Source organism: Chaetomium fimeti (genome assembly GCF_033439085.1).
Source record: "Chaetomium fimeti strain CBS 168.71 chromosome Unknown B0H64scaffold_11, whole genome shotgun sequence".
In the NCBI taxonomy this organism is placed as follows: domain Eukaryota; kingdom Fungi; phylum Ascomycota; class Sordariomycetes; order Sordariales; family Chaetomiaceae; genus Chaetomium; species Chaetomium fimeti.
The window spans coordinates 631,302-646,976 of record NW_026944339.1 but is presented as its reverse complement, the minus strand read 5'-3'; the positions used below and the strand labels follow the sequence as shown (position 1 = coordinate 646,976).

General features: G+C 56.7%; 5 protein-coding genes across 5 annotated transcripts; 1 reads left to right on the top strand and 4 right to left on the bottom strand.

The window, feature by feature from the left end:
• Positions 1-772: 772 nt before the first annotated feature.
• Positions 773-1,584, bottom strand: B0H64DRAFT_331524 (pectate lyase; the record flags this gene model as incomplete). Its single annotated transcript, XM_062801007.1, has 2 exons — positions 773-1,202; positions 1,265-1,584. 2 exons carry the CDS (start codon positions 1,582-1,584, stop codon positions 773-775), a joined length of 750 nt encoding a protein of 249 aa, XP_062654550.1.
• An 869-nt stretch (positions 1,585-2,453) lies between these two features.
• B0H64DRAFT_367878 (major facilitator superfamily domain-containing protein) lies at positions 2,454-6,058 on the bottom strand. The gene is made up of 6 exons (XM_062801961.1): positions 5,703-6,058; positions 5,274-5,631; positions 4,136-4,413; positions 3,271-4,053; positions 3,125-3,197; positions 2,454-3,052 (listed from the first exon to the last, which is right to left on the bottom strand). Exons 1-6 carry the CDS (start codon positions 5,801-5,803, stop codon positions 2,810-2,812), a joined length of 1,836 nt encoding a protein of 611 aa, XP_062654549.1. The 5' UTR covers positions 5,804-6,058; the 3' UTR covers positions 2,454-2,809.
• Positions 6,059-7,301: 1,243 nt separating this feature from the next.
• Positions 7,302-9,914, top strand: B0H64DRAFT_50923 (beta-lactamase/transpeptidase-like protein). Its single transcript, XM_062808359.1, has 3 exons — positions 7,302-8,169; positions 8,242-8,252; positions 8,360-9,914. The coding sequence occupies exons 1-3, from the start codon at positions 7,671-7,673 to the stop codon at positions 9,638-9,640; spliced, it is 1,791 nt and encodes a 596-aa protein (XP_062654548.1). The 5' UTR covers positions 7,302-7,670; the 3' UTR covers positions 9,641-9,914.
• B0H64DRAFT_50921 (uncharacterized protein) lies at positions 9,785-10,899 on the bottom strand. Its single transcript, XM_062808358.1, has 4 exons — positions 10,378-10,899; positions 10,192-10,316; positions 9,995-10,137; positions 9,785-9,914 (listed from the first exon to the last, which is right to left on the bottom strand). Exons 1-4 carry the CDS (start codon positions 10,468-10,470, stop codon positions 9,850-9,852), a joined length of 426 nt encoding a protein of 141 aa, XP_062654547.1. The 5' UTR covers positions 10,471-10,899; the 3' UTR covers positions 9,785-9,849.
• Positions 10,900-11,175: 276 nt separating this feature from the next.
• Positions 11,176-13,890, bottom strand: B0H64DRAFT_349817 (uncharacterized protein). The gene is made up of 3 exons (XM_062801413.1): positions 13,391-13,890; positions 12,548-13,332; positions 11,176-12,497 (listed from the first exon to the last, which is right to left on the bottom strand). Exons 1-3 carry the CDS (start codon positions 13,760-13,762, stop codon positions 11,330-11,332), a joined length of 2,325 nt encoding a protein of 774 aa, XP_062654546.1. The 5' UTR covers positions 13,763-13,890; the 3' UTR covers positions 11,176-11,329.
• Between the last annotated feature and the right edge of the window lie 1,785 nt (positions 13,891-15,675).

Sequence of the window (15,675 nt, the reverse complement as noted above, 5' to 3'; positions counted from 1 at the left end):
GCTAAGGTAGCACCGACCAAGCGACAACGTCCCCCGGACAATGTCTTGCCACAAAATGGCACGACTACCCCTCAACGACAAGTAGATGACACGGAACCGGAGTTCGAATCTGTTCATCCCTAACCATCAACCACGCATGAGCTTTCGCCACGCGATATTCCTATCGCTGCTCGACCGCCCCCGTCGCTTCAACAAACTCCGCATATGTAGCCATATACTGCGGCGCCCACTAGCATCCGTCCTGGCTGCGCCACCAACTCCGGTCCCTCGAAGCACGGAGACGGAGCTACTTGCGTGAACATTTGTTCTCGTTGAGGTAAAAAGGGCGACGCTCCATCCTTGGCCGCAGCTACCGCTCCCTGTTACGTGGGGCTAGTAGAGGTGATGCTGGCTACCTAGGTAGCGACGGGGGCCAGACTCGGCTGAGGTGTCCTCCTTAGGCGATACTCGGGCAAGATCGGGGGGCAAGGTTGGTAACCAGGGCGTCCTCCTTGTGTGAGGGTGGTAGGCTTAACCCTAGTGTATTATGGCCTGAATCAGCCGAAACTGCTAGGGATATAGCGTAGGAGAGGTGTAGCGCTAGTGGGAATCTCGGGGGGGTCAGTACTTGGCAACGGAGCAAGAACAATGACTATGCCGATTTGTCTTATGGACGGGCTCAAATACAAACTAGGATTTATCAAATACAGGAACAGGTCTCTAATTTGCTATATCTGGTAGTAGAAGTCCTGAAACTTCTCCTATATTACACGCCCACCAAGAGCAAGTCTCCTTAACAGCCCTCCGTCTTGACCCCAGAGACGACACAAGTAGAGCCATCAGGCCCACTGCCAACCTTCTCGGGCTCGTCCCCGCTGTCGTTGCCAGTGTACAACCAGCAGTCGGCACCGTCGAGGATGCACGAGTCCGTGATGCTCGTAGTATCGCCGAAGTTGACATTGATACCCGCGACAACCGACGACCCATCGGCGACCTTGATGTTGGTAAAGGTAGAGTGACGCTCGTTCTGCGTGTCGCAGTTTCCGCAGGACCGGTAGAGCTTGCCGATGTCGCTGGCGAAGAAGTTCTTGACGGCGACCGTGCCGCCGCCGTTGTGCTGAAGCACCTTGTCCGACGCACCACGGGCACCACCGCCGTTGACGTAAGAGGTGCCGGAGTCCTGGAGGAAGGTCGCAGCGTCTTCGCAGACCTTGGACCACCAGCTATGCGTTCTGTCAATATCCCTGACGGTTATGTGGGATGAGTCGTAGACGTGGAAACTTACACGTTGTTCAGGGTGCATTGGCCCTTGCAGTGAATGCCCTCGCCGTTGTCAGGCCCAATAACCACGTTGCTCAATGTGGCACCATCCTCGAGAATGAAGACTGCGTCCTTGTCACCACCCTCAGACTGGTCGCTGCACGTGGACGGGCTGCGGTCCCACTGAATCATCTCGCCATCAAAGGTCTCACCGGCGGCGATGGTACGAGCCGCAAACAGACCAGTTGAACTAGCGGCGGTGGGAAAGTTTGTCTGCAATTCAGTGTTCGTCTGCCCAGCCACAAGGCCGGCGGAGAGAAGCACGGCGAGAGTTTGAGAGTGCATTGTGTTTGTGGGATGGTTAAAGTCAGGAGGAGGTTGAGAGTGGTGTTGCCGATGGATCCGAAGTTTACTCTTCAAGCAAAGGAGCCATGTTTACCTCGCCTTTATAGACGTCAAGAGCTATCAACAACCGCGTCATCTCTCCGCGAACGCACCTTGACCTAGCATCTTTGCGGTTTATCCTTCCCGAAAATGGATCACGCCCGCGCTGGCGGTTTCAACTTGAAAGATGATCCACTGGCGAAGATCATCTGGCGGCCAGGGGGCTGATCCGGGATCTGGTATCGCCAGCGATGCTCCGAACCACTGCCCGGTAGTGATTACCGAGGCGCCGGTAATAACGCATAGTGCAGAACCCTGCATATTCCCCTGTATTCTAAGATCATGCGAGGAGCATGTTGTTTCCACATACACGAATAACACCTCGTGCTTAGATCATGGCCGATCAACGGGAACATGGCGGGAGATTTTCCACATCAACTTATGATCGAAACCCTTGGTGACCACCGTTCCTGGCGTCCCTTGGACCGCAATAATCACCGCTTCCTGCTCAGGGCGACGAATGCATTGGTGATCTTCGAAGCGTTGCCGGAAACGGGGTGGGCTCTTCGAACGGCGGGAGCAACGGCCCTTGTAATGCTTCGGGACAGTGGGACCAAGCCCGGTATGAGATTGCGTCGAGGGCCGAGCGATGCAACGTCTTGGCATCTGTACTGACCACTGTTGGTGGGATTTATTGACCGCTGGGGCCTCGTTGAAGAAAAGGGGCGGACAGCAAATGAACAACACCACGTTTGGCCACCAGTGGACACCACAACTTCACAAGCATACCCAATCCCGGTGTTGACAACATGGTGCTATGCATCTGAAGGCCGGAAGTCGAAACTCTGCCCTCGAGGCATTATTGTGTTGGCTATCCCGTCCCCTGGCCGGTAACCATTACCATCGACTTCATACGTGGCCTGCCTCTCAGTAGGTTCTGCTAGTTGCGGGCTCTACACTGCCACAGGGTCATGATTGGCCATGTCAACAATTCATGACTGCATACTATTATTTCCAACCTCCTCATCAACTCGCAGTCCGCGGACCAACCCAACTCTCCGCGCCATCACTCTTCCAGTCCTCGTCTCCCGGCTGTATGCAAACTACAGCCCTAGCTAGGAGCCTTAACCCCTGAGAGGCAGCCCCCTGGCCACAACGCTTGCGCTCCAAAGCGGAACAAAGTCTTTTACTCCTGATGCAACGCCCTATTCGGCGTTGACTTCGGAGCGGGAACGAGGAGCCAAGTGACGGCGGCAGCGACATACAGCCCGACCAGGATCGGCTGCAGGACAGCCACGCCGACACGGGTTGCCAGGATGCCGGTGACGATGGGAAAGGCGGAACCCCCAATCTGTCCAATGACAAACACGAAAGGCAGAGCCGCCGAGTGGATCGCGGGTGGGAACAGTTTCGAGGCTACCGAGATGCCCTGTCGAGGTGGTCAGGGGAAGTCTGCTGAGCTGGGGGAGGGGCATATCGGAGATTGTGAGGGTTGACCTACCGTAGCAAAGAAGGGACCGGAGAAAAAGCCTAGGAAGCTGACTGCAACGGAAGCGGCGATGATATTCGGAACCCTGCGGATGGATGGTAAGCGTGATGCTGTCAAACCAAGACGAGTACTGGGCATGTTTGCAAGAAAAGACTCACAACCAAAACAACAGCTGCAGCCCAACGCACAGCACGGCGTATATGAACACCATCCTGCGCTCTCCGAACCGCTGCGTGGGCTCCGCTAGCAGCAGTCTGCCCAGGAAGCAGCCGCCGTTGAAGCCCGCCGGCACGTAGCCCATCTGTGCGAGCTCGCCGCCCCGGACAACCACGAGGTACTCGACGAGCCAACCACCAACCGTGATGGCAGCACCGAGAAAGAAGAAAAAGAAGAGACTCAGGACCCAGACGCTCGGTGTGCGGAGAGTGGTCTTGATGAGGTCCATAGCGGACGCGTTTTTGGATGTCGGCGATTCTTGGCCCGGCGTGTCGGTCTCCAAAGATGTCACGCGTGGCACGCGGCCGACGTTGGCTCGGAAGGCGACAAAGACCCATATCAGGTTGGCGATGCCCAGGCCGAGTGGAAATGTGTAAAAGAGGTACCAGCGAGAAACAGTCCCCGCGGAGGCAACGGCGGTTGCGACAAACGGTCCTACGAGGCAACCGGCCATATACATGGCGTGGATGAACCCCAGCCAGCGGTGCGCTCCGGGGACCCGCGAAACGAAGGTGTTGGCGTGGGTGTCCTGGTACGCCTGGCCGACGGTGATGAACCAGAAGCTGAAGACGAGGAGGCCGAACGGTGGGTCCCAGACACGCAGAGCATGGCCAATGACTTGACAGGCTGCGCCGAGTGCGAGCAGGGCGCCGAAATCGAAATATTGGCATAGGTGCGTGTTGGTGATGGCGGTGAAGAACCAGCCGAAGAAGTTGGCGGCAAATCTTGTGACAAGGTTTCGTTAGAAAGGAGTTTATCCGTCGATAGTAAGGCCCATCACGACCCTTGGTTAAGTATGTCACTTACATGGCGGAGACAGTCGTCGTGTTGACGCCATACTGGAGCATGAAGTATGGTATCAGGGGCCCGGTGCTTCCATCGTTAACGCCCGCGACAAAGAAGCAAAACCCGGCACTCATCAACTTCATAAGCGTAGCACGGTCAAATTTCGGGGTACTGGGGGGGTCCGAATCATGATGTTCAGCCGACCCGCTGCCTTCGATCACGCTACCGGCCTGTCCAGGGCGCTCCGATAGTTCGACGAGCTCAATCTCATGTCTCTCGATAGTTTGAGTTGCCATGGTCTAGTCTAAGCCGGCAAATGATCCAGAAAGGTGGTCAATGTGCGTAGAGGCATATGTCCGGGCTTTAATTCTGGAGAACAAGATCGATCCTGAATCTCAGCGGCCCCAAGCAATTGCTCCCAGAGTTGCGGAGATCCAAACTATTATTAATGGAATGCTGGAACCGAGAATCAAGCGAGGAATCCCCGATTAAATGGCTTTACGGCCCGCGGCCCCGGGTCCCTGTTGGCCTTCGTGCCTTCGCAACCAGCGGTGGGCAGGCACTGAGAAAGAGGCGGTCACCCAAATCCGGACATACCGCTTCAACCATGCCAGCCCACTATGGGTGCCACTCTAGAGTGGGGTGCGAGTCAGAGGGGAAGCAATGAAGCCGTTCCGGACGCCGATCCTCAAAAGTTGGGGCAAAGGAAAACAGCTCTGGCCAAGGGTACAAAAAAAAAGCAAAACCGACGGAATACACGTGCTCTATGGAACACACCGGAGCCGTTGAACAAGTGTGGGACCGAGTGATGTTCCTGGCACTGCCTGGGACACGGGTTGAGTTAGAAGTCGGAGCCATCAAGGAACCTCAACATATCAGCAAGCGTCCAGTGTCCAACGACTTTGTGAAATGGTGATGCATTTTTCCTCGCCGGCCAACTCGACGCTGTCTACGGCGTAGATTCTGGTTCAAGCGGTGCAACTTGCTTAACAACCCGAGCCGGGGTCCCAAGAGCAACACTCCAGGATGGTATGTCCTTGGTGACTACGGAACCCGCGCCGATGGTGCAGCCCTCTCCTATGGTAACACCAGGTAGAACCACGACATGGCCGCCGATCCAGCAGTCGTCACCGATGGTTATGGGCTTTGCGTACTCGACGTTGTCGCGCCGACTACGCACGTCGGTTTCATGGGTCGCCGACAGAAGCGAGACGTTGGGACCGAACATGACGCGGTCACCAATGGTCACGATGGCGCAGTCCAGGATGATCAAGTTGAAGTTGGCGTAAAAGCGTTTGCCCAGTCGGATATTGCAGCCGTAGTCGACCCGAAATGGCGGCTCGATGAATGTCTCGTCACCAACATCGCCCACAAATTGTCGGAGCATCCGCAAACGTTCCTCTGCGAGTGAGTCGAAGGTTGCAGCCGGGTCCGAAGGGAAGTGATTGTTGTATTCATGGCACCGACGCCGGGCCTCAAAGCGGGAGGTTGCCAGCCCGGTTTCCATAGAGTCATAGCTATTTGTATGTTGATTAGTTCCAGGTTGCATATGCCTGCGAGGTGAATATAAAGTAACAACGAAACTCACAGCATGCCCGAGATCATCTTCTCATACTCATCACCCCCTGGTACATGGGCCAGGCTTGCCGCTTTCGCAAGCTCCTCTGGTGCCTTCTCAGTCGCAGCCATGGTCCAGTGGTTTTCTTTTGGTTGAATAAAGTAACAGACAGTCAAGAGCTTTAGTGAAGTAGCAACCAGAAGTCACCTTGTGACACGCGAAGTTGGTCCCGGTCGATCAGAGTGTGGAGGGCAAGTTCTGCAAGCCCAACCGAAAGGCCCGCCCGCAATGCGGAGGTGGTGCGGGGGGAAAGTGGGTGGGTTCAAAGGAGTTAGGGTGGAGCAGTTGAGAGTCTCGTACCCGAAACACCATCCGTTGCTTCTTCCTCGTATCACCAAGGTAACACAACCTCCTCCTCGAGCTCCATCCGAAAATGGTGTTTACGTGATGGACACATCAGTGATCTATCAGCGTTTAAGTATATACCCAGAATGCAGTTTCTTACTTCTTTAAAGCCCTTTTGTGGTCAAACTACCTACCTTAGGTATCTCCCTGACCTAGGTAGGCGGTCGAACTACCCCCTTTCACTGCTCAGCCCCTGATCACAACTGCTGGTTACCGAGTTGCCCGCCGTTCTCGCGCCCCGCTGCAGGCCACACGGCTAGCGTGGAAACTGTCGTTGTAGAAAATGGGTACATACGGTTTTGAACACGCTATTCATGAGCCAGGTAACACAGTCGCCACAGCCGGCTGGACAACACCTTGGTAGGTGTACAGTGTTATCATGTGTCGGGGGCCATCCTGCGTCCGCCTTGTCTGAACTCAGGGGTAACAACCCGTTGCTGCAATGCGGCTTGGAGGAGTCATTTCCCGGTTTCCCTTTCGGAGGCGCCAGCACCAAATAAGACCCAAGAAAAGCTTATACAACGAACCCGATTCCTGCTGGATCATGGCGCCTGCGATGGGTATGGACACTGCACAAGTAAGCCGAGTCCGATTTCCTAGCCCGTGTGTTGTCTGGTTTAGGTCGGCGATACCTTGAGACCTGTCGGAGTTACCAAAACGGGAACCGGTCTCCGTTTTGGGACCTCCGACAAGACCCCTGCTTACTTAGTTACCGACGAAGTCCTGACACAGAATCCATCTTTTCGTGTACTCTCACGTCGCGTTTATCCCGGGGCCAAAGCACAACCTGGCCGAGTCATGAACACACTTCGAGGGCTGGCTGGTATCAAGGCGATCCATGGTCCAATTTGGAAGATTTTGTGAGGACTTCTGTATATTGCCAGATTGTCACTTCCATGGCCGAGGGGACGTCTATGGGGCTTTCTGGCGTTCGGGCCTCGCAGCGGTAAAGGCCCAGGCATCCAGAACGTCAGGCCAGCTTTGACAAACACATTGTTGCCATGAGATCTTTCGCGCCGCTTTCCGAGGGCAAGCATTCTTTCGTTTCGGAGGCCTGCTCGCGAATTGGGATATACAAAGGTGCTTCAGAGTTCGTCCAGTGCCGCACCAAGCGTGCGTATGTGTCGGAGTAATCTTCGTTCGCGTCCCATTTATTTGCAACACCCAGCCAGTAAACATTCGCCGTTCAGTTGCCGTATTTCGTATTTCACGACCCGACGGTATGGAATACACCGCAGGGACGCCCAACACCAGCGCCGATCTTCGCCGCTCCCCTGCAACCCCCCTGTCGTCGCCAAAACCGAGATACGGCAACGCCAAGTACGTCCCCGATTCGCGGGACCAGTGGGGCACTGGAAGGGTGAAAGCTTCATTCAATCAGTGCCTCGATCGTATCCCTCGGTTGGCCAACATCTTTCGTCATGGTAAGCACCTCTGTTGATCATCCACGTCACTGGGACAAAGAAGACGGGAAAGGCCCCTAGCCAGACTCAAGCGACCACAGTTATATAATATTACGGCTAGCCACCCTCCCGGACGTCATGTCATTGCAACAAGCTTCAGGCCTTCGACACCAAGTCTCCCTCCGTCAACATGGTCAAACTCACTCATCTCTTGCTGGGCATCCCAGCTGCTCTGGCTCTGGAATGCCGCCCTGAGGGACCGATCGTGCCTCCGCCGCGCAACCTGAAGCAGTCGGACACATTCTCCAGAGCGCTCGCCAACCTCACCGCGACCCTTGACTCGGCATTCAAGGGCGAGTTTCGGTCTTCTTTAGATGCCCAAAACGTCTCGATGTCGGTGGCCCTCGTCGGCCTCGACCAGACTGAGGCATCAACTCCGCTCTGGGAGTACCACCATCTCGGCTCGGGCAATGTCAACGGCACCAAGTCCCTGGACAGGCACTCGCAGTATCTGATCGGGTCCGTCTCGAAGGTTATTACCGATGCCATACTTCTGCGCAGTGGTGTGAACATGGATGATCCGGTCACGAAATACCTTCCATCGCTGGCCAACGATACCTCGCGGATCGACTGGGAGAGTATCAGCCTTCGAGCTCTCGGAGGCCAGCTCGCCGGCATTCCCGCCAACTGTATGTCCCCCTATCCGATTCTGCCCAGCAACTAGCCTTTAGTACACAAACACAAACTGACATGTTTCGCAGTTGGTTTCTCTGTATGTCCGGGAGCCCACCAACCCCCATTCCTTACTCACTCGGCCTCCTCCCGACCCAACCGAATCCACTCAACCACCCACAAAACACATTACTAACAAACCCCCAGGAGTACCACTACATCAAGACCTGGTTCGAAACCCTCGGCTTCCCCGCCCTCAACGACAGCAGCTACCCACCCTGCGGCGTGATCGGGCTCAACACGGCCTGCACACGCGAACAATTCCTGACCGGCCTGCTCACCGCCGACCCCCAAGCCCTGCCCCAAGCCCGCCCCGTCTACTCCAACATCGCCTACACCATCCTCGCCTACGCAATCGAAGCCGCCACGGGCAAGGACTACACCGCCCAACTGCACGACTACCTGACCTCCCCCCTCGGAATGGCCTCCACCATCGCCACGCCGGGGAACGACTCCCGCGCCGTCATCCCCCCCGGCGAGAGCACCTGGGGCTCCGACTACGGCGACAACGCGCCCGGCGGCGGGCTGGTCTCCACGCTGGCCGACCTGACGTCCTTTGTGCGCGCGATCCTCGCGCGGGACGCGGCGCTGGGCACCCCCGCGGAGATCCGCCAGTGGCTGCAGCCGAGGACGTTTTCGGGGAGCCGGTCGAGCGCGGTGGGGTTGCCGTGGGAGATGTTCCGCCCGGAGCCGCGGTTGTTGTTCCCTGGGTATGATGCGGAAACCGGGGAGGGCGGGCATACGGTGACGATCCATGCCAAGGATGGCGCGGCGTACGGGTACCATGCGCGGATTGCGTTGTTGGATGAGTATGGGGTCGGTTTGGTCCTGCTGACGGCGGGGAACCAGGATGCGTTGGGCGAGGTGTATGATGCGGCGTTGACGGGCTTGGTGCCGGCGCTGGATGCGGTTGCGAGGCAGCAGGCTGTGGAGGAGTACGGGGGGGTGTTCGCGGGGGTGTCGACTGAGGAGACGGGCGCGGTGCCGGTTAATGCGACGGTGGAGTTGGATGGGTCGTCGCTGCGGTTGATGGGGCTGCACCGAAAGGGGTCGGATATCTTGGCCGCGCTGCAGGAGCTGTGGGGAGTGACCTTGTCCGAGTTCCTGCCGTCGCTGGACATGACCGGTGTGTATAGGTTGTATCCGACCGGCATCGAGAGGAAGGCGGTGTTGGCTGATGGAAGGGAGGTTGTGGAGGAGGACTGGAGAGTGTGGTGGGAGGTCGAGTACACCTCGCAGACGGATATGCCCGGGAACGGGCTCAGCGAGAGTGACTGCTTAACCTGGACGCTGGCAGACTGGATGTACTACGGCAGCCAGTCGGCGGACAGGGTCATGTTTGTGAAAGACGCCGAGACGGGCAGTGTCCTGGGCTTGGACGCTCCATTCCTGAGAACGGGCATTATGGGAAAGTCTGAGGTTGAGTGACGCCTCAAGGAATGCTGGACGCGACGCAACTCTTACACAACCCACTTGCAACACCCGTTTGCTCAACCACAAGGAAACGAGCATTGTTAGATTAGAGCAAGATTGTAATTATTTAGTTATAGAACTCTGCCCTTCTCAATCTTGGCCCGAACCCAATATCCACAAACCTTGCCACGATCGCCATGTTTCTGGGTGAGATAGCTACCGAGTTAAATCGGCTCGCTGCGGTGGCCAAAGCAGAACATATACCCGTCCCGGTTTTCAACGAAGCTATCTGGGGGTTGTCAGCGAGGAAAAAGAAACAAGCCTTTTGCCCATTCATGCTCAGATCAGGGCAGGGAAGGGGACACTCACTGAGATCGAGAAAAGTATCTAGCTCATAATCCTGGTAACCGGTTTTGCAGAAGCACGTCATGCTGCTCGTCGGGGGTGAATCGGCAGTGAGAAGGCCGCCCGCGCCCTCGCTGCAACCATGGCAGGTGTTAAAGAAATAGCCGCTAGACTCGTGTTAGCCATGGCCGCAAATACGTTGGTGACCATGGGATGTTTACTTATTGGCCGGTGCCAGGACGCCGCGGAAGTTGGTGACGCAAAGGTTCATGTCCTGACGGGTTCTCCGGTACTGGCCGTTGAGTCTCTTGCACTCGGCGATCATGTACTTTCCATCCATGTACCACTGTCCCGACGTTGTTAGTCCAAGTTGGGTAAATAGGGAAATGGAAAAGAAAGAAACCCACGCTAGATCGGCAGGATTGGAAGAAACCGCCGGCGGCGACAGCCAGGTGCGGAAAAAGGGTAAGCCCCATCAAAAGGGCGGCTAAGTATTGCATGTTTATTGCTGGCTGCCGGGTGTTCTGAGACGGGGTGGCAAGGCTTGTTAGTGCTGGTGTTGTGAGACTGATGGGTGCTTGAGGGTTTGGGAATGGAAACGAGGACGAAGGGCGAAAAGGGCCTGGTATTATAAGCTGCACAGGCCGTTGACTCTACTCCAGGTGACAAGGGGAAGTATTGCTCTAGGTCGGGACGAATAACAGCAGTCACGCACAAGCTGGTCACGCAGCCTCCGAGGGTCAAGGCCGCCTCAATGCCAACATCTCGAGAACGTGGTCAGTCGACCGTGGGAGCCTTGACAGAATAGACCGTGCGAAGAGTGACGATACAAAAAATAACCCAACTGCACTCAGCTCTCAGCCAGCATCACCAGCTAAAATCTGCGGTTGGTTTGAATGCCTAGAATATATGGTGAGCTGTGCGGAATAGGCGAGGTCTGGGCAGAGACAGCATAATACGTGGCAGAGCCATGGAGTCGCCCTATCCCACTGCACCCAAAGAGGACGCAGGAATCAGAGACATGATGGGTCCCGACACGGCTCGGGGGTTATGTACATAGCAAGACACGTGGTGAGCTGAAATCAAATTCTTCCGAAGCGAAGAGCAATAACATACCGGGCTCGTGTTCTGTATGCCCAAAGCCGACTCGGAAGAGCGGTAACCTCACCTTCCTCCCAGCACATGGTGCGGTCATGCGCGAGCGAGACACAATGATTCGTTGGGATATTATTAGACGAAATGCGGGGACTGGAAGTCGTACTGTACGATATGCATGATATGGACTACTTTTTCACGCGGGCCATCCTCCCCACCGCAACGCCAGGTCTCATTCATGCCCAGAAGAAAGCAAATACACGCTCAAGGCAGCCCCATAAACCCACCACACTGCAAAAACCGGGCCTGATGCTCCCTCAAATCCGCCCACGTCCTCAACTCCTGCTCCTCATCCTCCCCAGCCGCCAGGTTCCCAACACCATTCTCGCCCTCACCACCAGGCGGGATCCTCTCCAGGCGCATCAGGAGCTCCACAAACTTGCTGAGCGACTCTTCCGCCTTGATGGCGACTGGGCCCTTGCGGTGGGGCGAATCGTTCACGAGCGTGCTCGCAACCTGACGGATTTTGTGGATGAGCGAGCCGCCGTTGGGCTCCATGCTGCGATGGGAGATGGACGCCAGCACGGTGAGCAGGTGCTGAACGATCAGCTCGCGCTCGGCCGCCATGTTGGCGTCGATCGGGTCGGTCTGCTCGGCGGCCGCGTGCAGAGCGGCGGCTGCGACAGATTTGTTGTCTCCCGGGTTGCTGCCGCTACCGGTGGTGCCATTGCCGTTTTGCTGCTGCTGCTGCTGCTGTTGGCTCGCAGCGAACGACTGTGCAGCCTGGGCGCGGGCATGTGCGCGGTGGGCGTCTCGTAGATTGAGGTACCGCTCGACGTAGTAGGAACGGGTAGCCAGCTGGGACGCGTAAATGTTGGCTTTTTGGATCTCGTACTGGAGCCGGCGCCGCTCGGGGCGTGCGCCAGGTGTGCGGTGGAAGTCGGCAGTCGATTGTTGCTGTTGTTGTTGCTGTTGCAAGGGCGGGTAGCCGATGGGGCAGTATTGAAGCCCACTGTTGCCGTCGTCAAACACACTGTTCTGTGGCGCGGTGGGGATCAAATTGGGGAGACCATGATTCGGGGTGCTTCCCGGGCGAGGGTTTACGTCGATTGTGAGTTCCGGCGGCAAGCCGTCCAGCATTTGCTTTACCGCCTGCAGTGATTCATCGAGCATCACCTGTTGATCGTGGAAGGGAAGGGTTGAGATGCCGTACGACAACTCGACACTGACGAGACCATTCATGGTCATGTAGATCTTGATACCCTGGTTGAAGCCAGTCAAGAGCGAGACACTATGGTCAGGCTGGCCCAGGATCTGGTGGGTCAGGATATATTGGTCGTCCACTTCAACGGGGAAGTCGGGATACGGCTCGCTCGGAGTCGGCGGTGGCAGAACAAGGTCGCTGTGGTGAGTACCAAGCTGGTACATAGATCTAGGAAACATTAGCGAAAGGGGCGGGTTGGGGGAATGCTCAGGACGCACCGAAGGCCGAGGAACAGACACCAGAAGATGCGCTTTCCGAGCTGGTCTTCGACGTGGTTGAAGGGGGGGCCACGGTAGGTGACGCCGAACATGGATGAGCCCAGGTCGCGCGGTTTGTGGTACCCTAGCTCACGAATGAAAGCCATTGATTCGGCCATGAAACGGCGGTAAACTTTCCACCGCATGGTGTATGCGGCGGCGAGGGCAATGAAGTAGCTGGTGGCGGCGTCATAGACGGTGATATCGTCCTTGCCGTAGAACGAGGCGCCCCGCGCCTCGAGGGCTACTGTTCGACACCGGTCCACCAAGTTGATGGATTTCGGGTACATGTGCATGCCGTGTTGGTGTGTCTTGAGGTGCAACCGCGCTGTTCTAGGGAACGATGCCACCAAAGCGCCAATCATGCTGGCCAGGAGCCCAAGGAATGCCCGATTTGTGCGGTCCTCTCGTGCTGTGAATGACATGCGGAATGTGGTCTCGTGGGGAAACGGCGCGAGCGGGTGGATATATGTGAAGAAGTCGTCAATGAGCAACGTCAAGACCGGCCACGGCGCGATAGACTCGGCATCCAGGATATGCTGCGCATCTTGGGCGCCCGAAATCGAGATGAGCGTCTCGGCGGCATTATGGGGACCAGGACTGATGTTTGGCTCAAGTCGTTGCTGCTTGGCCGCCTTGGCCGCTTCTGCGTGCTTGTTAGGCGGGCCGCGCCGTTTCATTGTCCGGTTGAACGTGCAGTCGACGCCGAGTTCGATGCAGGGCTTGCATGGCTGGGTCTCGTCGCACTGCGCAGCGAAAAGGTTAGCTGAAGTTGTGATTCCCCGGCCCCAACCCGATGCGTACCTTAACTTTGCGCTGGCTGCACATGTCGCAAGCCCGGCGCAGACGGGTTGCCTTTGCATTTGCCCCGCCACCGGGAGATGGCCCGACCTCATCGCCGGTCAAGTAGGAGGAGGGGTCGGCGAGGGATGCATGCTGCGATGTCACCGAGCTCGGTGATGGAACGGGAGCGGGCGCTGCGACGGCAGCTTGTAACGCCTGGAGGCCATGATGGGCGGCGGCGACTGCGGCAGCGGCAGCTTCGGCGGCGAATTGAGGATGGGTTTGCGGCGGATGGGTTTGGCGATTGTCGCTGTCGGCGCCCTGCTGGGGATTATTTGGGGTCGGCCCTGTGCCGTCGCTTGTCGAGGGCGGTGGCGGTGGGTAACTCGACATGGTTGCTCCGCAATTAACGCGTCACATTCGACGCGCCTTGGCCTCACGGCTTCACTCCGGATGTTCCTGCGGCTGGCTGGCCGTCTCGGTGCGCTGGCGACTTTTCGGCGAAGATCCGGTAGAATCGCGGATGTTTCCAGAGGGCGGTCGATGCGCGTGCCCCGCAAGATCAATTGGGGTTGAGGGACCGATCCAGAGCACGTGACCGCTCGGTGAGCTCAGCCTGGACACGGATTCCTTCCAAGTTGTTCTTGGGTTGCGTCGTAGCCCAAAACACAGACGACAGACTACCAAGAAAAAAACGCGTTGCACAATTATGGATGCAAAAATCCCTTGCTGCGAGAATTCAAAATACTAAATTTGACTTTTAAGCATCGACTGCACTGCCAAGTGGAACACGCCTCCCAACCGGAAGAGTTGTTCCCAAGTGCCCCACTAATTCGCGGGCTCCTTACTTGGGACTGTCCAACTGCCATCCATCAATCGCAACATATCCGTTTCCTGGAGTCAAGACCCCGACAGCGACAATCTTGTTAAGCCAGTAATAATCGCTGCTCCCAGTCTCAAACTGCATGCGCAGATGGATTTTGCCGTCGGCCTGCGCGGGTCCCGACGTGCGGATGAAGATGTGGGCGCCGTCGTCAGTTTCGAGCTGGTACCGTGTGTCGGCCGAGAAGGTACCATCCTTGTCAATCAACCCCCAGTCCGCCCCGAGGTCGAGCACCTTGCCTACGCGTCGCCCCCGTTAGCATCTTGTTTCTCGTGTTTCCATTACATCACGACTTTTAAGAAAGTTGAGAGGCATACCAGACATTCTTGGACCAGAAAAAGTGCCACCAGTAATGGGGATCACCGTGCGGGAGCCATGCGGGCCCGCGCCAACCGGGAGCGACTGTCCAAGCGTGCAGTTCAGCGAATACAGGTACGTCAGGCCTGGGGCTGCTGGTGTGGCCGCCGAGGCGATCGAAGCGACCGATGCCAGCAATAACGCAACGCAGCTCTTCATGATGTCTATCGGTGCCGGAGTAAAAGAAAGAGGCCGTTGTGGATGCACTGATTGCAGCTCAACGACCACGAATAACTCCCCTTTTAAACACGGCGAGATCTCCATACCCGTGGACGTGCCATGCCACTTACACCGCAGATCTGGGTCAGCACTTGCCGCGATCGAATCCCGGCGCACGGGAATCACAGCACGGATGCAACCATCCCCAACTTCATTCGCCCGCTTGCTGTGCCTGAAAAAACGCCTCCCCGGTGTCTGCGCGGGGACACCCGGTTCATCGGCCGGATGAATGCCCAAAGCGCCGAACCAGATCCAAAACCGGAAGGCTTGCGAAACTCGGTCCGTGTAAACAATCCTTTCAAATTGGTTGCATCACCGTTTAAACCTCCCGGGCATGACGTTCCCCTCCGATGTCGAATTCCACGGGGCCATCTTAAGCTTCCCGATTTTCCATGGAGCTCTGCAGGGGTAGTACGAGGGCTTGCGGGTCGAAGCTTTTGGAGGGCGCAGTGTCTGGGCAATAAATGGCGAGACAGCTTTTGTTTAGGTAATGAACAACTTATTAACTCATATCCCACGCGCCAGCGATTATGGACGGGACCATGGGTCTGGATCAGAGGAGCGACAATTAAGGTGGTTAATTCATTGTTGGGCAGTCGGAGTCAGGAATCGGGAATCTCTCGCGCTGCAGCTCCCGGCCTCCCATGCTCGAACTCCCGGTCGTGATCTGTGCTCCTAACTGACCCCTGACGTCACGTCACTCTCAGTCAACAACTTCGATGTATTTTATCGCTGGAGCTTCGGGTTTCCAGAATATCGCCTTCAAGTTCAATGTGATTCTACCTATTTTCACACAAAATCCGTCTTTGCAAACCAACCCTTATCTGCAAATTAGGTGTCAAAGAGC